This window comes from Rhipicephalus microplus, chromosome 7 (assembly GCF_043290135.1).
Source record: "Rhipicephalus microplus isolate Deutch F79 chromosome 7, USDA_Rmic, whole genome shotgun sequence".
Taxonomy (NCBI): Eukaryota; Metazoa; Arthropoda; class Arachnida; order Ixodida; family Ixodidae; genus Rhipicephalus; species Rhipicephalus microplus.
Genome location: NC_134706.1, coordinates 126,954,522 through 126,979,114, shown reverse-complemented (window position 1 = coordinate 126,979,114; position 24,593 = coordinate 126,954,522). Strand labels below are relative to the sequence as shown.

Below are 24,593 nucleotides of genomic sequence, written 5' to 3'. Positions count from 1 at the left end.
TTTCATACGTCTGAGTGCATTATTCTTTAAACCTACATGTTACGCTAGGGTCCTGTAAACAGCAGCAGTAGCGACAACAGATTAGAATGCACCCCTACTGATGTTTTGTGACAAACATGAGAAAGGCATCATGTTTGTTTCATGGCACTTGACTTTGTTGGAAATTCTTGGTTCAGGGTTTGGGCATAGGTTTTCGCGCCACGGCCCTCTGCAGTGCAGCACGGAACTCGGTGTTCAGGAAGGTCTCGGTGGATGCCCGCACAGTACCACGTCCGGACTCCATGAGCTGGCGGAGTTCCTCTTCGTCCACCGCTGCAATGAGCAACAATACAGACATACAAGTTGTGCCACTCGGCATTGTGGCTTTGTGTCCATGGTGTTCTGCAGTTGGATTTGGTCTATTAGAGGTGAACATGCGCTTGAGCGAGACAAGTAAAATATCTGCAATGTGAACGCTTAAAATTACTGGTGGTACGTTTCTGATAGTGTGGACTTGGGAGGAAAAAGAAGAAAAAAATTGGCGGATTCCACGCACAGTGAAAATCGATGATATGCGAAGCATGAATGCGAAAGGTTCATGTGTAACTTTAAAATCTGCACAACGTTACGAGGTGAAGGGAAATGATGGCGTACATGACTTCCGTGTCATAATTATCATGTTGGGATGTGTCGTTTACCTTGGTGTTCTATTCACGTCACGTTACACCAAATTTAGTTTATGTGAAGCTACCGAAATGGTCGCGACCATGCTATGAGCGTGGTATGTTGTCATGTTTTTACATGACACGCATGTCAGGAGTATCATGTTTGCACCAGTCATATAATTCGTCATCCATTGACGTCACGTAACACCAAATTTGGTATATGCCGAGCCAGCAAAACGGGCGCAAGCACATCATGAAAGGTCCAATATACTTCAACGTGGCGTTGACTCGTGCGCACGAAGAAAGAAAAGTGGGTGAAAAGATAACTTGCCGTGGGCAGGTTCCGAACCTGCGGCCTTCGAATGACGCCTTCAATCTTTTCACCCACTTTTCTTTCATTTACATTACAATTGGCCTAATAACTTCCTTTATACTTTCCTTGGCATTATTGCTTTATTGTCTGTTAGATCTCATTATATATATATATATATATATATATATATATATATATATATATATATCACAGTGAGAATCAATATACTACAGTTATAAAAGAACACTTCATCGAACTAAACTAATTGATTGTTTCAGTGTAGTCTCCTTTGACAAGATTCACTCAAAACTACCTACCAAAAATGCCTGAGACAATACTGAGATCCACGAGCCGTGGGTATTGATTGATATGTGAGGGTTAACGTCCCAAAGCCACCATATGATTATGAGAGACGCCTAGTGGAGGGCTCCGGAAACTTTGACCACCTGGAGGTCTTTAATGTGCACCCAAATCTGAGCACATGGGTGCACAGCATTTCTGCGACCATCGGAAATGCAGCCACCGCAGCCGGTATTCGATCTCATGATCTGCGGGTCCGCAGCCGAGTACCTTTGCCCATAGACCACCACGGCAGGGCTCGCGACGAAGGTAAGGGTGCGAATCAAGAAAACGCAATTCTGACCTTTAGTATCTCTGTCAATACTAACGCAAGACCTTGCACTGACCAACAACGAATTTACGATGAAATAAAGTGTAAGAGAATGCGGTTTCATGCGTCCCTCAATTTTGTGACTATATGTCAAGGCAAAAACCTCAGCTTTTTCATCGAACGGCAGATTTGACCGTTGGCGGCGACCATCCCACCGCGTATGGGACGAGTGTTGCAAAAAAGATCACGTGATGACGTGACGATTTGACGTCGTTATGGTCTTACAAATCGCAAAAGTTAGACCCGTTATGACGTCACAAACTCTGCTAAGACGTCGTGTGACGTAATGCCACGCTTGAGGCCGTTACACCGCCCTCCTCTGCAAAACGAACAAAACCAGAGATGGGCGTGACCTCGAGAGAAGAAAACAAAGACGGCGGCAGGCAGTGATACTTCAAGCCATGGTGCGTGTTCCTGCTTCCTTATACATCGACGATTGAGAATAAGAGTAAGATGGCTTTCGAATTTCAGTCATCTGAGGTGAATACACATCGCACCTTGTGTGTTCGTCATTTCGGCGGAAAGCAGCTTTCGAATTCACCCGAGAACCGTCAACCGCCAAGTGGCGATGCACTAGCCATACCAGGATGCATTCTGGACCCACCGCGGGGTGCATTACATTATGGTGCTCGAATGAAGGCCCGAGGGCTGCGGGGAGGAATACCGCGGCGGCTTCTATTCGACGAAGGCAATAGGTACCGCCAAATTTTCCGGAGCCCTTCCGCTGCAGAATTCCTCACGACCGTGTCGTAGTTTCGGGCGTAAAAACATAAAAGTCATTATTATTGGACAGATGCTTTGCTGCACTATGTGAACGGCTTCGGTTTTTATTTTCCATTTATAGAGACTGCGCGCTGAAGCACTGTCTTCGCCCTTCGCTTTTTCCCGCTGACCATGAAATACCATACACATAACAGAAGAAAAAAAAACTTACCCCTGCGGTGGTGGTGGTAGTGACTAAGGTATACTGGGCTTCTGACCCACAGGTCGCGGGATCGAATCCCGGCTGTGGTGGCTGCATTTTCGATGGAGGCGAAAATGCTCTCGGCCCACGTGCTCAAATTTGGGTGCACGTTAAAGAACCCCTGGTGGTCAAAATTTCCGGAGCCCTTTACTACGGCATCTCTCATAATCATACGGTGGTTTTGGGACGTTAAACCCCCCATATCAAACTTACCGTGCTCCTAGTAGAACGAAGGTGCACCAGATCTCACCACAAGCGCTGTTTCATCTGTGCCGTTTCGCTATACCTTTGTAATACTGTGCACCACTAAGTCCTGTGCGTTCTGGCTGAAGCCTGCCGTTTAAAAATAACGCCGCCGTCAGTAGCGACAGAGAAAGTCTTGCTATATGAAAGAACATCAAAAAGAAGCTTTCAACCTCCATCTGAAGTAGGATCTTTTATGCCCCGGTGATGTGCACGTAGCGAAATAACGGTTATTTTAGGTCTCGGCTTCATCTCCATGCCAAAGCCCTTGACACGCGGCGCCTAATGACGAAAATGCAGCCCAGTAGACCAGCTAAAATTTGCTTCTCCACTTCGCGTAGGAAGTCACCGGTACTTGAAAACCGTTGCTCTTCTCAAAACGACATCCGCGTCATCTTTATAACCGGCTCGGCACTAATGAATGTTTACGTTTGTCTCTGCGCGATCGCTTTTTTTTTCTTTAATGATGTCGGCGTAAGATAAAATATCCAGGGGAACCTCGAAAATATATGCTATATCTTAGTAGCGCACATGTTGGTTGGAACTCCGCCAAACTGCACCCGCAAGTCGCATCGGTACCCCAATGCAGCAGCAACTAAAGACACGGCTGCGAGTAGCCGTCTCCGGTGTAACGCCCATGAAAGTCTCCCATTTTATTGCTCAAGTGAATCATGAAAGAAAGCAAAACTTCGCCAGCAAAGTACGCTATTCATGCAAGTCCCATGATTAGTTTCTTGTGCCTCAGCGTGCTTTGACACGAAAGGAAGAAATACTTTGATTAAGCCTGACCCTTTCTGACGTCATCATTGAAGAACCATGTGCAAGTGCTTTATGTTGAGGCGTCATTTAAAGGCGATATTGTTTGAGACCAATAAATCTTAATACTTTAATTAGGCAAACTTTTTCTTGGGCTAGCTTGTTCATAACTTCTTGAAGTCATAATCAACTGCGTTGCTGTAAATATTCTGGGTTAAATTTTAATGAAATATTTATTATTTTCAAGTTAGTCGTGCTGTGTTATTGCGAAAATAGAATCACATGTCAGACTAAAAACTTGGTGTATATTTGTTGGCGGTTATGCTCATCTTCACCAATGAAAAATTATGCCAGTGGCTTGCCGGAAGCAGCTCGTTGACTTGTCTAAAAGGCAGATGAATGAATGGAAGAGTTTATGGCAGCTGACATTGTCTATTTTATAATATTGAACAGTATAAGCGTAACCTGTAGAATTAAGGTAAATGAACGCGCATTTGTTATTCATTCAAAAGTATTTGCGTTTTGTTAGCCCCTAGTTGACACAAATAGCAAGAACATGTGGTGTGCAGAATGGCGTTGAAGGTGTTTCGAAGGATTTACTTCGTCGTGAAGGAGGGAGAACGCGGTGCCATTATCGAAGTGTGGCTGGTTGGGCTAGTTGGTACGGCATGGCGATAGTTATATCACGAGAAGAGAACGATGACAAAGAGATAAACGTGAAGGACACGAGCGTTTCCTTCGTGCCCTTCTTGTCTCTTTGTCGTCATTCCATTCTCGCGCTATACCTATCGCCATTATCGAGCCCTGTTCGCATTACTTTCCAGTTCCCTTGGCATACTTCTACTCTCAATAAACGCTTAATTACTGCCACGCAGATAGGCAAATGCCACTGTGCGTGTGACATTTGCTATTGCGAAGCTTCGCAGGGCACCTTCTGCAATTACAACTACGATGTGCCCATTAGGCCATGGTTTACTATTTTCGAAATAAACTACCTGTTAAGCATATCTAAGGTAATGAAATTTTCAACAGAATCCTCGAACGGCCACGCCGACTGGCGTTCGGCATTTTGCTGATTAGTGTAATTGAGGCAGCATGTGAAAGTTGAGGGCCAGAAAGCTGGACTAGAGCGACAAAGCACACTTCTCTGGGTAGTCAAGTTTTTTTGGTCCTTAACTTTGAAGCGCAGACTTTACCTATAGGTACGCAGCAAAGACTTTAGCAAGAACTCTCTTTCAGCTGAGACCAATGTGAAATAGTCTGCTTGAGTTCAGATTATAGTCGTGCTCACGAGGGGAAAGCGAGGAGGGTGTGGGAGCACTGTTATCATCTGATGGAGGCGCCATGTCTATCCATACTTTTATTCAGTCGGATCTTTCCCCTAATTATTTAAAGTGCAAGTTCATAAATTGTGTGATTCTACACGCATTGGTAAGACATTTTCAATATTTTATTAACGGTGAAACCAGCGCGCACGTGCGCGCGCTCGTATTACCCACCATTTTGAGGAAGGTAGCCCAACTCACCATTTTGAGGGAGATGTACATTACCCACCATGTTGAGGAAAAAGCTCCCGCGAGTTCACGAACCACTTTTATGTTTGCGCTTCAGCATGAGGAGTGTGTCATTAAAAAGTTTGGTTACACCCACATGACCAACAATGAGCTGGAAGTTCCTGCCGCAGAACCGCTCAATAGAGCTCAGCTGGGGAGACCACGTGTTCGTCGTCCGAAGGAGATGCTTGTGGAGAACGAGTGGCTTGTCTGCGTCATTGTGTGAGATCATAATGACATCACAAGTACAGAAAAATGTGACGTCATCATGATGTGATGAATTGATGTCACTGCCTAGGCGTTATTTCGAGACGTCATCACACGACATGGTCACTCGGTCAACGAGGGACCGATCGCGGTGTTAGCGGAACAGCACGTGAGAGACCGGAGTCTCATGAAGGCAGACTATAACAAGGACGTGCCGTGTACGTGAAAACGAACTGTGACAATTTCAGTATGCGCATACGTGTCATCATCGCCATTCATGAATTCCCATGAATACAACCTCTTAACGGTGGCAGAGTTCAGAGCACAATTTTTATTGCGCAACTAATATTTTATCATATTTTAAAGCTGTGCTATAAATAGGAAAGCGGTGTCGCAAATGTCCGACGCGACTTGCAAAGGTCCTGTCACGGTAAGACACTCTGATTTTAATGTACTTTATGATCAGACTGAAGTCGCCCCGCCTAGTGGATAAGGTACTCAGCTGCTGACCCGCAGGTCGCAGGATCAAATCCTAGCTGCGGCGGCTGCATTTTCGATGGAGGTGAAAAAGATGTTGGCCCGTGTGCTCATGTTTTGGATGAAAGCTTAAGAACACCAGGTGATCGAAATTTGTGGATCCCTCTTATACGCCATTTCTCATAATCATATGGTGGTTTCGGGACGTTAAACCCCTTATATCTATCTATCTATCTATCTATCTATCTATCTATCTATCTATCTATCTATCTATCTATCTATCTATCTATCTATCTATCTATCTATCTATCTATCTATCTATCTATCTATCTATCTATCTATCTATCTATCTGTCTGTCTGTCTGTCTGTCTATCTATCTATCTATCTATCTATCTATCTATCTATCTATCTATCTATCTATCTATCTATCTATCTATCTATCTATCTATCTATCTATCTATCTATCTATCTATCTATCTATCTATCTATCTATCGAAGGAGTGGGAATACATAACACGATATGCCTTCTACAATAAATATCAATACGGTGTGAAATAATAGTTAAAAATGTTCATTTCTCTATTAAGTGGATGCCTGAGATGACTTGAAGACAAAAGCTGCCCCTTGTCGTTTGTTTCTCAATCGATTGTATTTACCTTTATACCCCGCCCTTTCGTGCACATTGGTTGTTCATGGATTATTTGTCTTGATCTCTTATGCAAGGAACTGAGCTGATTGACTTCGATAATGCGCCTGTCTTGAGCTCATAAAGAAAACAGCAAGGTCTTGAAAAAATGCTTCGTAGACAGCATATACAGACATTGTATTTCCTTTCTTCTTTATTGCCGATCAGTTGTTTAACAAGAGCGTGAAGAATAGGCAGAACACTGAGTATCAAAATGATTTAAACTTTGAGTAACACAAAGGAGTGTTGCCATGGGAGGAACGGGAGAAAATTTAGTATCTCGGGTTTTCCGTGCGAGAACCACTATGTGGTTATCAGGTACAGCGTGCTTACTGGAGGGCCCCGGAAATTCCATCATGTGGCCTTGTTTAATCCGGACTCACATAACCCAGTACACGGACCTCTCGCGCTTCACCTACACTGAAATTCAAACGCCGTTGCTGGGACAAAACCCACGGCCTTCGGGCCAAAAGATGAGCACCGCAAGCACTTCACGACCGCGAGGGACAGACCTGTAGAGTATATATCAATGCGATATCGTTAAATAGCTCGTCTCGCAGAACTGCCAAACTGGGCGTGGTTGTCTGTGAGCGAATAATCATCTTTGCGTGACTGAAAAATGGGGAGATGCAAATAAAATAAACAATAAAGAACATCTGGCTCTGAATGGGCATCGAAACCGGGTTGTTTGCGTGGCAAGCAGGTGTTCTACATCACAGCCACGGCAATGCCGGTGAATGCAGTCGAAATAAGTTTCCTTGCTTGGAAATTTAGTCGAGGTAACTTCCATGCTTTACAACTACACGCGTACTACATGCTTCACAATACAACTTAAAACTTGAAATATTGCCATTATTGTGCGTGCTTCAAGTGTATATTGCCATCGGGTGTCACTACATGGGTGATGATGATGATGATGATGATGATGATGATGATTCCCGGAAAAAAGACACTACCCGCCATGGGGTATCAGCCCAAGCCGTGTGGTAGTAGAATTTGTGAAAAAATAAGAAAAATACATAAAAATACTAAAAAAAAGAAGGAGGGAGAAAAAGAGAAAGAAAGTATGCAAAAAGATCATCTAAACAGGGATAAAATATTTGTTATATCTTTGATGTCTTTCAATTGAATGCTACTTAACGTTAAAGATATGAACTAAAAATGGTATAATTAAGGTGACAGGATAGATAAAACACATTGTTTTAGACGTACTGATAAATTTAGGTTGGCATTAGCTTTGATTCTTTCGAATAATGAAATGTAGCCTCGTAAATGACCCAGTCGCAGTGCCCTAGTGCCGATGACCCCAGGGAGAGCAAGGATTATCATAATGACTTCATAATTTAAAGCCAGTCACCCGCTACAAAAGGCACACACGCTACTGCACTCTTAAGACAATGTAGAGGGTGCATAACCTTCATTATACGCGTGTGCCAGTCCAACAATTTTATGACACAATATCAATAGAGAGTTTGCATACGCACCAAGTGGTCTGTCGGGGCTGACAGCGGTCAGATTTACGCCGCCTGACGCGAACTGGAAGGTGAGCAAATTGGGCCTGTCCCCAGGGAAACCCATCACTTCGACTAACGCCACGGTGAACTTGAGAAGCAGTTGCAAGTCCACGAACTGAGCCTGGAAAGCGCTGCGCATACAGGGAAGCACGGTTACCGGTCGCATTGCAAAGCAGCTTCGATGTGCCGTGAGCAATGTTTCAAAATGACTTATGCAAAGAAAAAAGGAAGTTTATCATGCGTTTCCACGTGTCATCGCTTTCACAGTAGGAGTGCAAAGCCGTCATGAAGGCTGATTGCTACAAAATTAAACTATCACTAAAGTTGGTATGAGTGAGCACTATAAAGTGTGTTTCTAGTTATATGTCTCAAAATGCTCAATAATGAAGGAAAAGAGCTATTTGCCTTCATACATTACTTTTAATGCAGCAGCCGACATTTTGAGATGGCTAAAAGACGAAAATTGCGATATCTAAGAAAGCCATTCAAATAATTAGCTTTTGAATTATTAGACATGGCGATGGCAGCTATAGCCAAATAGTGATATTGTGACTTTGAGGAGTCAGATTTTGCAAGTACCTCCTCCTCCTCCCTTCCTTCTATCTTTCACTCTTTCACCAATTCTTAAACTGGCCTGTGTCTTACTCCAGCAAAGCACGGTAGCATACCATGTTTTGTAAACTGGTAATCTTCGCTTTTTTCTATATCTCCTGTTCATTCCTCTCTCCCACAAAAATTTCGCTACTAATTTGAGCAGAACGATCAAGTTGTTGCTGTTATGTGGCGTTTAACGTCTCAAAACCAACATATGATTATGAAAGACGCGGTAGTGGAGGGCTCCAGAAATTTTGACCACCTGGGGTTCTTTAACGTGCCCCCAAGAACGATGAAGTCTGAACAATAATGTTGAGGAAATTAAAATGAAGGCGCAAAAAATAGCCACACTTCATATTTTGTCCGAACAATGAAACTGCAGCATTATTCGCCCGAACACTTATATCTAGATATTGTTTGAAGAGAAATGTCCAAAGTACTAAAAAAATTCAGGAAATGACAACATTTACTTGCTCCTTCGCAAGTGCTTTAACTGTAGCGGCAGGCGTTTTTGTATGGTGTTGGACCATAATTTCGGTCCATAATTAGCAATGTTGACTTCATGAACATGCTAACTAGTTTAGTCCGGCCATTATGCCTAATGGGAGAATTATGTCAAGTGTGAAAACGGTATCGCTGCATTGAGATATCGAAAAATTCGTCTCTAGTAAATATTGCAGCGTAATGAAATTCAACCGAATTCAGCGGTAAAACCAGAACCGAGGCACCAACCAGAGCGAAAATTTGGTCACCAGATTGATGTCACTGTAGGCAATAATCGTGCAGGTGCAGTTCTCCCACGTTGCCTAACGGAGGATAGCCGTTGGTACACTTGAAAAGGAAACAAAACTCAAGCTAAATGTAACCAAAGTAGTCACGCTATTTATTTCACCGCCAGATTTAGGCCAAAATAAAAAAACGGATTGTATGTATAGAGCTATTTGTATATTAAAAGTAAATAATATGATTTTATAGGCAACAGTGCTGTAAAATCAGCCTAATACTTTTATTTCTTGCTTTTTCTCCTTATTTTTTGGACAAACTGTGTGTGCCCGCGCACAGTTTGTCTGCAAAAGCTTGTAATTTAAAAAAAATAATTTCGGGTGAGCAACTCAGCAGGACCATAAAACGTCGTAGGAAGGAAGGAAAATTATTTGTTCCCAACGCATGTGAAGCAGATTTTTTCTTGAAGCCGTTTTCCGAGATGTAGTTAAGGTACACTATTATCAGACCAGCTTCAAGGAGCGATATCTGATCGAAGATAAACAGTTCGTACTTAAGGTATAGTATTATCAGACCAGCTTTAGGTAGCAATATCTGATCGAACATGAACAGTTTAGCTCCATTTTCTAGCGAATATCTCTTAGACGTACTGTGTTTTAGCATGTAGAGAATCTGGCGGGATTACTGTACTAAGTAGCCATGCGCTTCCTTACGTGAGCGCGTCCCTCGGTCTGAGAAGACGAAGGAAGGCTGCTTGGGTGCTTCTATATGTGCATGGGTCTGCTGGGCGGGGGGGGGGGGGGGAGAGGCAAGGATGTGAGCGCACGTAGGCCAACATGAAAGAAAAATTCCTGCGAATAATGTTTATTGTTTAGACTTGTCGGTATTTGTATTGTCAAATAGCGAGAGAAACGGCCAGTAAAAGCGCGAAAATATAAACCCGATTTCGCTTGCAAGTATACCATGGCACGTACCTCAAACATTTTTCTTCGGACAGAGTCGGAAAGTTGCCAATTGCGTGCAAATTTGCTACCAACAGAAGTCCTACATTAACGTACGAACGCGAGCGCTATATATATAATCGTAAAAGCAACCCGAACACCCAATCAGTGACGTTGATTGATGGTAGATATAACGAAGCCCACTCATTGTGAACGTCCCAGAAGAATATGACGGTAGCGCTGTGGCGCGTTTCGGCTGCGCCGATGAATTCGGCTGAAATTCATTGCTTCGTAATTATCACAGCAGACCGCTTTTCCGGCATCTCAATGCTGGAATGGTTTCTTCGCATCAATCTTCCATTCTGCAGTCTGACATAAGCGCTTGACTCCACTAATGAAAATTTTAATATTTAAGATTTTTAATTGGTGTACCAAGAGCCGTCTGAAGATGCCTGTGCACGTTACAGAAGTGATTCTGATGACACCGAACATATACCGTATTTCCTGTGTATTAAAGATATTGGACACATTTTTAGAGGCCCAATATATAATCTTGCTGAGATTTACGCCTCTTTAGAAAGATATGGGCAGCTTGATGAACTGTTGCTGCACTTTAATATACTTATTTTGTCAACAATTAAGGGGTGTCATAAACACTTCGACATTTGTATGTAGTCATAACAGCGCATCACGCGGTGTGATGCTGGCCTTTTGGAGCATCTGTTTAATGAAGGGCACCACCTTGACTTCAGTAACGTTAACAATGTTGTTATAGGTAAATTAGTACTCACTGCTTAATGCTCTTGTATTGCGTCATTGTGAATGACATGGTACTGATGTCTTTCTAAATATGTGAAAACTGAATGTATAGCTCTGCGTGCAGTAAATATCTGTGTTTTATTGTCTTAGACTGCATCCTTTATTCGAAATCACGCTTACCAAATTCACGGCACCTTGAAGCCCCCTGTGTTTCACAAGAAAAAAAAAAGAATAGTTGGTAAGGTTGCCAAGCGTAAGGTCGCTATGCAATTAAACTACTCGCTCTTTCTCAGTCCGTGAAGTTGGATGAACAGCGAAGCTGTGTAGCACAGAATATATTTATTTAATATTTATTTACACAGTTTTTACCTTGATTTGTTATTTACTTTTTCATTTACGTATCTATTACTTTTTCGCAGTCTGTTTAATTTTTGTGGTTCAGTGAGGAGTCGTAATGAGAGCACAGAAACAATGATCCATCGTTGTCTGTTACTTACAAATAGCATTCTGTCAAACACACACAAAAAAACAAAGCCTTGAATTTTTAACTTCCTTCAGTGGTGAATATTGCGGTGTGAAATTCATGCGACCGATTTTCGCGACGTGTTTTCTCTTGACAACGTAATTGTTGACTTGTTAACACTTCGCGAAGCTATATTATGCCATGTCTGTCGATTCACTCAGTTTGCCGGCGCCCCTTTGAGCTCACTCTGGGTGGCCAGCATCCCTTTGTTTTATTATAAAGGCAAAGACCCTGAATGAGGATCACAAAGCCCTCTAGAATAGGTATAACTGTTCGCAGGATTGTGAATGGTCTGGTTGTATAAACGCCAGAACGGCATTCACTGGAGCTAGTTCGTTCGTAGATAACAGTGGTTTGAGCAGTGAATCTTAAAACGAGAGTTCAACGGAAGATAGAGAAGGGCAGCTACGTTCTTGTCTCCCTTACTTTCGTTCTTCATTTTAAGTTAGGCTGCTCAAACTGGTTTTGGCGTAGTTATTTACAGCTTTTGAGTAGAACCCCTTTGCGTTTTTGTTGGTCTGCGTGATTCGATAAAGAAGTCATGCGAAGCGTACACAAGTGTAATGCTTTGCATAGACGAGCGGCGAGTAAGCGTTCTGTGTACCTGTAAGAACCAAGAGAGAGCGGGCGTTTAAATCCCTGTGATGTCTTGAGATATCGTAACTGTGTCGCATGACAACGACTCAAGACAGCTCACCTGTGTATGCGCACGTGTCCAGCGCACTGCACGGACGCATCCTCGAAGCGCACGTATGAGCCCGTAGTCAAGTTGCCGCGGAGGTATCCCGGTGGGCTCGCATCACCGTACCGCTTGACGCCACCCGACAGCCCTGTTACCTGTGATGCACTCGCACTTCTGAAGAAGAACATTCGCACGAACGCGTGTGTCTTTTGTCTGTACTACTATAAAGTTTGAAGCCTTATATAGCGGTTGGTTCGACATATTGACCATTTCTGTAATAGTGTTTCTGTTTTTATTGTTATTTTTAACTTCTTTATAAACGTGTTTGCTGTTGTACCATTTTTATTGCCCTCACTGTTTGAGCCTTGTGCTTTTTGTATTTTATATAAAAATAAATAAACAAACAACAAATAAATGAGTAAGTAAATAAATAAATAATTAAAGAAGAATAATTACATGAAGCATACCGGAATAGCAAAGGCGTAGTCGGTGTACGAAAGTAACAGCTAAGAGAACATCGGCAACTTCGTCGTGTAGCACGTTGTTCAAATCCGTATTCATTAAAGGTGTCTTAGCGCTCCTTGGATAGCAAATATCATAAAAAGACAGAGACAGCGTTAGAAAGGTAAATTGAGATTATGCTGTCCGTGCATATGCAAGCCGTCTATCAGGCACAGTGCAGGGTATACCAACAGGAAAGAAAAAGATAACACGCATATTTAGTTGAATAACTGCATACATAATATTGTCGAGAAGGCAATGTCTTGTGGAAAGCTTTTTTTTATTGTTTTTCAGCTACAGCTGGAGTTCTTTCTTTGCCAGATGCTCTTGTTAAAGCCACTATTTAACAACTTTTCTCGAGGAGGGAGCCTCGAGAAAGAATGAGAGTCTGAGGAGAAAAAGCTGCATCCGGTCGGTCACTGTGCGCCCCGCGCCCCAAACCAGGCACTGCGCCGTGCGCCTGATCAAGGCTGCAGAAATTAGGTTCCGTTTTCTTCTTCTCACCACTACCACCACCCACCACTAGCACCCGTGGATGCTGGAAGACCCTATTTAAGCAACGGCTAGGGCCCTTTTTGGAAGGGGGACTCGCTCGCTGGATTCTGTGCTGGCCGGTTGTGCCCTCGCGATCTCCGACGTCAGCATAGCTCTGGCCGACTGGGCTTGCCCTACGTCATCTCCTGACGCCGATTTCTGACGATAGCGTAGCTCTGACCGACTGGCCTTGCCCTACGCTATCTCCTGACGCCGACAAGAGCTCTCGCAAGTGGTGCCCCGTCCTCGGACTCCAGTGATCGTGTTTCCATCTTTCCTATCTCTCCTATCCCCTCGATAGGTCGTCGCTCTCACGCTTACCTCATCTCTTTTTCTCTCTCTCTACACCTCTATCCCTATCCCTCTTAATCTCTCCTCACCCCCATCCCTTGTGAGGTACTGTTGAGGTGTCGCTTCCTGAAGCAGACAGTTACAGGGCTCACTTTTCTTTTTTTATAACATAACCACTCCCCCCCCCCCCCCCCCTTTTTTTTTTTGGAGAGAGCGGACTCGGGGTAAACAGTGCATCTCACCACTGGAGACCAGCCATGCAAGCGGAGTGGTATGCCATCATTTTCGTGTTTTGTAGTTGCGACTTAATGCATTGTGTAAGTTTAAGTTGTACTAGATAAATAAACCCCCAATGATTGCTCCCCGAAAACATCGTGTCGACTTGTGATCTCTCGCCTGTGCGGAATTGCTTCCACACCTCTTCGTCTCGACGGTCTTCAGATGTGTCTAGCATAAAAACAACCCGGAAGTTTCGCTACAATATATACAGAAATTTTGGGACGAGTTTAAAGAGCGAAATATATTAAATGATAACATCTGGCGTTTTACGTCCCAAAACCACTACACGATTATGAGAGACTCCGAGGAGAAGGGCTCCGGAAATGTCGACCACCTGGTGCTCTTTACCGTGCATTGACATCGCCCAGTACACGGGTGTCTACCGTAGCGCCTCCATCGACAAGCGACCGCCGCGGCCGAGATCAAAACCATCCCTTTGTGTTCAGCCGCCGAGCCTCCTACCCACTAATCCTGCGCGTGGGTTACCGAGATATTTTCAAAACTATATTTTTGTTAATTTAGTATTTGTGGGTCTGTATGAAAGTACATAATCACAGTTGCGTATTTCGTCTTCAAACCGCAACGTTGTGACTGCGGCATGACGTCAAACTACAAAGCGGTCTTTTTTTCTCGCTTTAATCGCATTCTTGTCAGCTCGATCGGGGCACGCTTCCGTATAGAGGATGTGTCGAAGCGGTGCAGGAGTGCTACCTTGTTTGATCACTTGACCATAACCGAGTTTTTTTCAGCCAGTTTTTCCCGCCATAGGGCAGGTGAAGCGGCCGTGGGCGTAAGCGCCAGTAGCAAGGCCATAGCAAGGCTTATAAAAGCGAACAAGACAGCGCACATGTAGACACGACGGTCCGCTTCGATCCGAGCTCGCGCTTGCTGCCGATCCATTGTCTTCACAGCCATAAATAAAAGGTGAAATCAGCTGTCGCTTCCAGTCATCTCACGCTGGGGACAAAGCATCCGGTATGTTTTGTATTCATTGCTCAGATTAGTGGTGTTTGTTTAGCCATACCTACTAAGCCTTATCTATGACGATTTGAGAAGGAATCTTGAAAACGCGGCAAAATACCGACGAGTAGATTGCTTCCGAAGCTTCAGGATGTAAATATAAGACAAATAAACGCGTGCGTACTGTGGGCCGCACAGTGCAGGAATACATAGAAGTAAAATAGAAGTAAAATAGAAGTAAAATAGAAGTAAAACAGCATCTGCAAGTGACCCCATGTTGGCTTTTCCGGCGCTTCCCCTTGCGTGCTTTTTTTTTCTTTATTCAAGAATTACCTCGCATGCCCCTTAGGCATTACAGCAGGGGGATGTACAATAGAGATACACATATATCTTCATTTATACAACAGACTTGTACTTCAGAGAGCTTGTTCCATTCGGCTCCACACATCAAAAAAAAAAAAAAAAGAATTCGCAAACATGCACGTTCAGGGCCGGTATATCAACGGATTTTGTGTTTGTGATTATTACGCACAGCAACATAAAAAGGTGTATTTAAATAATTATCTTTGTTTATGCCCGCCTTGTTTATATATGTCTGAAACAAAAAACAGTTTTAGCCTTAACTTTCATCTTTGTGCAGACAACAATTCCCAATTCAATTCTTTTTTCATCATTGTGACACTGTCCATTATACGGTACCTGCCCAGTACGTACCTGGCTGATCTGCTTTGACTACCATATATTTGAGAGATGAGACTGGCTTCCGATAGATCCCATAGTTGGCAGGCGTGCTCTAATATGGCTCTAACACATGTAGCAAATGCACTCCGCTTTAATTCAAATTCGTGACATCTTAGGTTTCTGTGAACAAAGTTCAGCGCCCATCCAGCCTTACCAACTCTCTCGCTGATGTGCTCATTCTATGAGCAGTCAGCAGGAAACATGACGCGTAGCCACTTAGAGACATTACCTGGGGTAAGAACTTCCTTATTTATTAAATAGTTATTTATCAGTGGTTTTTCCTTTCTAGTAAAATACATATGGATGCGTTTTTTCGCGTTTGAACACATGTTCCACTGTTTACACCAATCATATAATCCGTTCAAGTTTCCCTGTAACGCTGTCGCATCTTCGGCGTAAGATATACTTCGGTACACAACGCAGCCGTCTGCGAACAGTCGCTAGGAGGACGTGATACCCAAATTTATATCGTTTATGTATATAAAAAATCATATAGGTCCCAATACAGAGCCCTGAGGGAATCCTGAGGTGACGTTCACGTAACTCGAGTTTTTGCCATTAAAAACAACACACTGCCGGCGCTCCGATAAGAAATTTTCTATCCATTTGACAACATCTCTATGGATACCTATTTGCCGTAGTTTGTAAGCAAGAAGCGAATGCGTAACCTCTCATGTACAGACGATGTGGTATATGAGACCCCCGTGTTGCGATGATGCTATCTATAATTTGTATTAAACAGACCCGCGAAGGAAAATCGTCGATACGTTTGCCGATTAACAGTTTACGAGACGCTATAGGCAAAACGAGCCCTAAAATATATTTACGTTATGGTAGAGATGAAGCAATCTCCACCACAGGAGTAGCTACAGGTAGCCATGAGTTGGTCTTAACCCTTTCCTAGCTATGTCTTTTATCGCGGTAAATGTGGTGTTTTCAGCACTGTAGCAAGGTATATAGTTTGCCGGCAGATGTAAAATGTGATTTCATGATTTGGCTCCTAAGTTTAAGTGGAAGTCCAAAAATGCAGCTTTAGTAGTGTTGAACGTTTACTCTTTGGGCCTTCCAGAGTATGGCATAACTTCAACACCAAATTACGTATGTGTAGTAAAATTCGTCCATTCTCACACAGTGAAGTATTTGCTTGCCCAGTAATTTCTTTCCAACTTTTATGAGTGCCCATAAAGTATGAATTTTTCTGCCCTCAGTGACGAGTATTGCAGCCTCGCCTTAGTTGGGTATTTCAAGGCCCAATATCGGTAATGGAATGCGTCATATTCCGCTGGCTCGGAGTTCTTAGAGCAGAGCAGGAAAAAGTGCTACTCGAAACGTCAACTTCCTTGAATACGTGCAATTGTTACCCGTAATGAGTGGTGCGGGAAAAAAAGTAACTATATCTTGGTGCTTTGTGCTAGTGCATATGCCCGCAAATGATAAAGTTGCATACCACCGCACGTGTTACAGCTAATCCATTGCCGGCAAAATGGAATCAAGTAAGCCGTCAGCTGCTAAGTGCATTGTCAAGTTCTTTAGCCTATAATGTGGTGTTGCAAATTATTCACTCGTGTCATTATGCATTCGCTTCCGAAAACCATCATCATCTGTTTTTTCCCAGTCTATTGTAATGATCCCGCATCTGCTCTCTTACACCCATGTAGGAAGAAAATAAATGAGATAGAATGACGTCATGGTGACAGCCTTTGCAAGCCGATCCAGTTTGAAGCCAGCAGTATCGGCTCAGTACGTTAACATATTAATCAACATCGCGAGAGCAACGAGACTTTTCGAGACATCACAGTGTGACCCCTGGTAGGTGTTAATTGGAACGCGCCTGTTCGGCGAGACAGGCCGGCTGACGCAGGAGGTTTAAAAGAAAACAGAACGCCACCGAGAATATTGACAGCTACTGCACGCTCTGACGTTTTAGGCCGACACGGTGGGCTTCACTTGGCTTCACTCGTGTGACGTTATGCACCCTCCTTTCTTTTTCCTCCCTCCATCGCCGCATCCATGGAAATCTCGATTCAGCCTACGTGGTTTTGTGTTGCCTTCAAGATTTGGCTACCTTTCATCAATCGATGACGCTTTGAGATGACGCCTTCAGGTGGCATCAATTATCAGTAGAGGCATACAAAAGCCTCGGTGATTTCACAGATTTTGAATATCTGCGACGTCATGTTCAACACGTTATATTGATCAATAGGTGACGTGATCACGTGATGATGACCTACAGCAGCATACCTGCTAACGCTTCGCGTCACGGTCACTTTTTACGTTAGATGCGATATCGAAGGCTTTCGTCTTGATAAAGCATCGCAATGTCAAGCTTTGTTCCACAGAAAACCCATTGGAATACACTTATATGTACTCACAAACAAGCAAACAGCCAAACAATACATGTAACTAAAATCCACCCGATTGATGACTGTAAATAGAGATCACATGCGTACAGAAAACAATGCCACATGCCAATCGCAAACGTTTTATATACAAGCAAAGAGCAATAGTCGTTATTTCTAATTATTAATTGATCTGTGGGGCTTAACATCTCCAAACCACCATACGATTATAAGAGGCGCTTTAGTGGAGGGGTCCAAAAATTTTGATCACCTCGGGTTCTTTGACATGCATTCAAATCTGAGCATATGGGCCTACAGCATTTTCGTCTCCATCGAAAATGCAGCCGCCACTGCTGGGATCCAATCCCGCAACCTGCTGTTTCATAGCCGAGAACCTTGGCCACTAGACCACCATGGTGGGGCGCTATCTCTAATTATCTACGCCAATGTGCAGTCCCTTTCACCAAGCATTCCCTCGTAGTGAAACACCTTGCATTCGCGAAATAGTTCACAAGCGCATCATGAAGACGAGCAGAGAATTGGCAACAGTGCTCGAGCGTGAGCTGAAACCGCTTGCATACCGGGTGAACCCACCAGCCCAGCGCACTCTCTCGTTTCCCTAAATAAACGCCCCGTAGAAATATATAGGCATGGGAGGTAAGGAGTCGAGTGAAAGCCGACGTCGTGAGAGTACAGAGAACCGGAGCAACGCTGTCCGCGGGACGGCAAACTACGTGGCCGGCTTGGCGCTGCAAGACGAGTTCTTCTGAAACAAATTGTTTCAAGATTACGTTTCGGCTCTAACCTAAATAGTAACTACTGTCAAAGCAACACAAGCGAACGTTGCGGAGGAAGTGGCCAGGTTTAGCCGAACCGAACATTAAAACCGTTCTGTGTGGCTCTAAAACTACCATTACTGGGCAAGAACATGATAGGCATCTCTCGAAATATCACCAAACTACCCCGAAAAGCGGGAATTTGCAGAAATAATCTGGGTACCACGTCATTTTAAAAACACTGGAAACGAGGCTGTTAACGATTTCATATGAGAATATGACAGGCCCGAGACACACAACGCACTATAGAAGGTGTCATTAGTTTGGAGGAAATGACCCATCACTTTAAAATAACTACACAGACGCTACCGCCCACTCGCATAAGCCGTACCAAGCCTGAGGAGGTCAGACGCGCACCACTCCAAAACAGACTCTCAGGAATGCAGTCAGAATTAACTGCATCTGATTGCTCAAGTTTTGGACAGATAGTCACAATGAAATACATGTGTTGCAATTATAGTATACATGGCAGATGCACCGTCAAGTGGTGTGAGAGTGGGAAGGGGTGTAACATTAACCTTTCCCACCTGATCAAACTTAGCCACACACAAATATGCATAACGTTTGGTTGAGCCCAGTCCCCCCTCCAACAAGGAATATTCCTGACTACGTGGCTCCAGAAGCTTCAGAATGCGGAGTCATGTAGGTTCGTATTCGTAGATGGGCAACATGTAGACCCTGTTGCCCATCTCTGCTCCCGATCTACAAATGCGGGTCACAGCAAGAGCCCAAGAGATCGCCATCATCCCTGACTGAGGGTACCGATGTTAAAGCTTTCTAATTAACTTCATGACAACACCAACTTCCAAGTTGACGCAAATTTGTGAAAGCATATGACGGGTCATAGGATATCGCACTTAGCAGCAAGTGTGGCCTGCATTTCCGAAAACGGGTTCTAAAGAAGGCGAGCACCAGAAACTTATTCAATTGATATTTTTTTTCTTTCAGATAAAGTAAAAAAAAACCTAATGCATTGCGCTTCTGTCAATTAACTTGGTAATGTCTCATGGATGAAACTGTTACACGGGAGTGGGCATACCGGGAATAGCTGTCACCAGAGAATGGTATACCGGCTAATTGTTGTGTTACTCTAATTACAGCTCGATTGTATGAAATCTATGTGAAAATTTTTTGACGCAAGTTTTTTCGCGACGCTGAGAGACTTCCGCATGGCCACAATCATTAGACAAATTTAGTGGCGCGTTTGCAGCAGCCGTACGGACGCAGCCTCCGATTGCGAATAGAGGAGGAGGAGAAAAACTTTATTTATCCCAAGAGGGAAAGGTGCGGTCAACGATGGCGGCCTGCGTCCATGCGGCTGCTGCATAAGCGGAAGTAAATCTGTCTAATAAGGAACACCAGTAACTTCACTTTACATACGAGTTGCCCTTAAAGTACGCTCCACGCTCATAAATCCTTATCCAGCACTTCAGCGAAACAACGAAATAACAACGAGCACCGTGAAAAACGACGGTTAAAGCCCTTGTTGTAACTTTTCCTCTACGTGCCTGGATGTATTTTTTTTTCTGCTTTTGTTTCTCGTGCTCCCTAATTAGAGGACCACTGCTAATCATAGGAGCAAGTATAACGCATTCACTGTGCGCTTCATTCAATTATGTGATAGGCAGTACGCAATGCGAACTGAAAAAGTCTCTGAATGCTCGAGAAAGAAACAATGAGTTATTACTTCTAGGGACTGCGCAACTTGATGTGCCGGAGCATTTCAGGTCATGTGGTGGTCCTCCCATTGTTAACAAAATCACCGTCATTTTTAAACCCACGAACGAACTGGCAAGGTAAACTGCTGATGCCTGAAATATATTTAAATAGGCACGAGACTTGCATCAGTGAATCATCAGTCGCTTTTCATGAGAAGAAATTTGGTTACGTGCGCCAATACTAGCTACGTATACGTCAATAAAATATCAGTTAAGATTGAGCGCTGCGTTTGTTTCCGTCTTATTTTTACATGCTTGTCTAGTGTTACGCTGTAATACAGCTCAAGATCATTTCGTCTCTACCTGTTCAGCGCGCATTCGAATAATCGCCTTTGCCCGCCCCTTCCACCCCCCTCCCCCAGACACACAGACGCACGCCAGTACGTACACGCGTTCACGCACCTTTCATCAGTGAACCCGCTCTACGTTACACGGCCAAACATGTGCTCGCGCCTCGTGGCTCGTGGCATGCTAACTGCAGCCTCCCTTCGTCTGTGCGTCATCCAGATGCTTATAGCCGCATACGAAAAGTCTGCAGCATCTTTTGCTCAAAGGCTGATGCCCACAAGCTTGCACGAACCGCCGGGTGCGCACTCCGGAGTGACGTCATGAGCCGGAAGGCTTGTCACCACGCCTTTGGAGAACGTTGGCGAGGATATGAGCGGGACTATTTCTTCAGTCGCGGATGCGATCGGTTGAAGTGTTTCGCTCGTCTGGGCATGCCCTCTGCGGGCTATTTCTAGTTGGGCTAATTAGGCTATCTCTAAATACGCAAAATTACGAAATAGCGGCATTCTGGTGTTAATAAATGCATCGTCAAATAGCCACGTAGGAAGGCTATGTCCTTTCAAGCATCTTAAGCGAATGAATAAAGGACCCTGGAAGTTTTTATTTATTTATTAAAGCGATAGCGTTTAGGTGCTCGTTTTGTAGAAATGCAGGTTCCGCATCAGGGTTGTTAGATGTGAACGAAAAGTAAGTGTTGTCCGCGATAGATTGTCGTAGGGCCGCCCCTCTACTTGAGTGACCGGGAGGAGGGGGCGGGGAAGCACTCTGGCTCCGCCCTCCCCCTTCCAAGCGTACGTCTACCCTAGCGGCTATGGTGCTAGACTGCTGGCTCGCTGATTGCGGGATGAAATTCTGGTCACGACGGCCGTATTTTCGATGGAGGCGGAAGTGCTTCAAGACCATGTAGCTAATTTTACTGCACGTCAAAGAACAACATGCAGTGGAAATTTCCGTAGCTTTCCTCTAAGTCACCTCTCATAATCAAACCATGGTTACGGGACACTAAATCCAAAAATTATTATTATATTATTATTCTTATTATTCTTATTAATATTATTATTATTATGTTGAAACGTGCCACTCTTACATGCGCAAACGTTTGTTTCCTTGCGGTATGCCATTGAGGCATTCAGAGAGAGCCTGAGGCACTCTAGTAATTGACAATGCGACAAGCAAGAGGCCCGATTTACACTTTCGCGTTCGGTCATGAAGGCGAAGGTCATGTGTATTCCAAGTTATACCTGCATTGGCTTTTTTCAGTAATAAAATTACCCTATTTATTCATTTATATTTGTCGCGATAACTGACCGTTCTATCACCCCCTTAATGGAGCACACGTTGGCCTCATACAACCAAGGTGGCGGGAGTTTCACACTTTGAAGGTGAGGGAGTGGTTTTTTCATCGCCTCCGCTATTCTTCTCACAGGCGCTATCTTCTCACAGCCACCAATTTCTCAAGAGCACGTGTACGAAGTCCGCACTAAACGTTGAGCCGATCAAAAATTCGCCTTTTTCGGCTACACGTCATGGTCGCCGCCTGCGCAGTCGCACAAAATTAGGTGGAATCCGTTCATCGCGCACGATAATCTTGAGAGACGAGAAAAAAAAAGGATGGCGGCTGCGTGTCGAAGCAGTGCAGGAGGCTTGTCATATCTGGTATTGTAAATGAACAAGTTGAGAGTATGTACCCTTTAGACATCCCAGAGTGCATACTGTTCCATGCTTCGCGAAGTGCGCCAGAAAGACAAGAAATGGCAGGAGCATATATTGCGCTCATTGTGCGTATTGGTTGCGAAGCATTTCTTAGCGAACTTTGGCCACTTTGACCACTTTGGCCACTTCTATCTATCTATCTATCTATCTATCTATCTATCTATCTATATATCTATCTATCTATCTATCTATCTATCTATCTATCTATCTATCTATCTATCTATCTATCTATCTATCTATCTATCTATCTATCTATCTATCTATCTATCTATCTATCTATCTATCTATCTATCTATCTATCTATCTATCTATCTATCTATCTATCTATCTATCTATCTATCTATCTATCTATCTATCTATCTATCTATCTATCTATCTATCTATCTATCTATCTATCTATCTATCTATCTATCTATCTATCTATCTATCTATCTATCTATCTATCTATCTATCTATCTATCTATCTATCTATCTATCTAGCCGCTTACGTTTGGGTGCCCTTGTGGTCACCCCCTTAACTTGGCGTGAACCAAAATTAGCATGGGAGGGTACGATGGCTTGGCGAATATGACGCGCTGGTCAAGACATGAATAATGTCACAATCCCGCCGCGTACATCGTCGAACACTTCCCGTCAGACACTGGAACATACTGACGGGCGGGTATGTGCCACTGGTAAGCATATCAGCATATTAGCTTCTGGTGTTGCTAAAACCCATTTCCAGCTGACATCGTTGTGCAAGTGGAAAACTGGTTCTATAAACATCTGCAACTCTTCAACATATGTCTCTGCGTGCAACATTTGTACATATACTTAGCGTCATTTCATGACGCCATGACGCGTCGCTCAAAAAAAAAAAAAAAAAACGCGACACGGCCAACTTCCCTCCGCGTGATTCGCATAAAGTTGATTCCCGGGCACGTGGGATCTGCCGAATTTTTTTTTAGAGGAAGGTGAGGGGCCCCCTTTAGGCAGGAACAATAGTCTATACCTTGATGCGCGTGAAGTTGGCCACGTGATTTTGCAATCGTCCAAAGGTGAAAGCGAACGCAGGAAGCGGTCGTGTGTCCAAGCCTGCCGTCTCTTCCTTCAGCGCTACGGCCATCAGCTCGTCGAAGTACAGGTTGGCGCGCTTCACAGGATCGTCGTAAGCACTCAATCCAGTCACTGGATCCGCACCGGCTTGAGACATTGGCAGTCCTGCGTTTGAATGCGGTTGTCACCATAACCGAGGCTATGCGCGCTGTGATGTCGTGTGTGGCATCACAGCATGCATATATCCCTGCCGCGGTAGTGGAATTTAGATGGAGTCAGGGTGATAGAGGTCCATGTGCTGTGCGACTTTAGTGCATGGTAATGAACACGAGGTTATCACGATTTCCGGAGTGCTCCACTACGCCGTGTCTCATAATCATCATCTGGTTTTGGGACATAGAACCCCACATAATAATAATAATAATAATAATAATAATAATAATAATAATAATAATAATAATAATAATAATAATAATAATAATAATAATAATAATAATAATAATAATAATAATAATAATAATAATAATAATATTAATAATAATAATAATAATAATAATAATAAAAACTGTGTCTATAGCCACTGTGATGGTGTGATTGCGTGTAGCTGTTTGATGGGTTGCCAACACGGATCATCTCAAATTACGATTCTTAATAGTGTAACCTGAGAATTTCAACGCAGATGCGGCTTGTAGTCAGAGAGCCATCCATGATTTTCTTTTACTTCACTTTGTAGTATTAACCTTGTCTACCTCATGCACACAAGCACAATGACGCGTTGCGGGTGTTGCGCCTACTGTGCCACTTAAAAATGACGCCATACTGCATAAAAATTTATGACAAAGTACACCGTGAGTGGCAAACCATAATTTACTCACCAGAACAGCAGATTTGTAGGAGAAGCTGAAGCTGTAGAAGCACCATGATTTGTTGATCATGCTACAGTTTCGCCTCATAGATAAACATCAGTGCGGCAATAGGCTCGATTCAAAGGCAGCTTTCAGTCAAACGGCTACCACGAATGCACAACTTTTAGCGAAGCTATCACTGAGCAGGGCAGTAACGAAGTATTGCCGCCCTGTCGCAATAATGAAGCGTGCATCTGCATTGCG

At 43.7% G+C, this 24,593-nt stretch overlaps 1 protein-coding gene across 1 annotated transcript; it reads right to left on the bottom strand.

The window, feature by feature from the left end:
• On the bottom strand, positions 1-23,641 carry LOC142767859 (uncharacterized). The gene is made up of 4 exons (XM_075870106.1): positions 23,441-23,641; positions 12,265-12,404; positions 7,998-8,158; positions 1-312 (listed from the first exon to the last, which is right to left on the bottom strand). Exons 1-4 carry the CDS (start codon positions 23,639-23,641, stop codon positions 173-175), a joined length of 642 nt encoding a protein of 213 aa, XP_075726221.1. The 3' UTR covers positions 1-172.
• Positions 23,642-24,593: the final 952 nt, after the last annotated feature.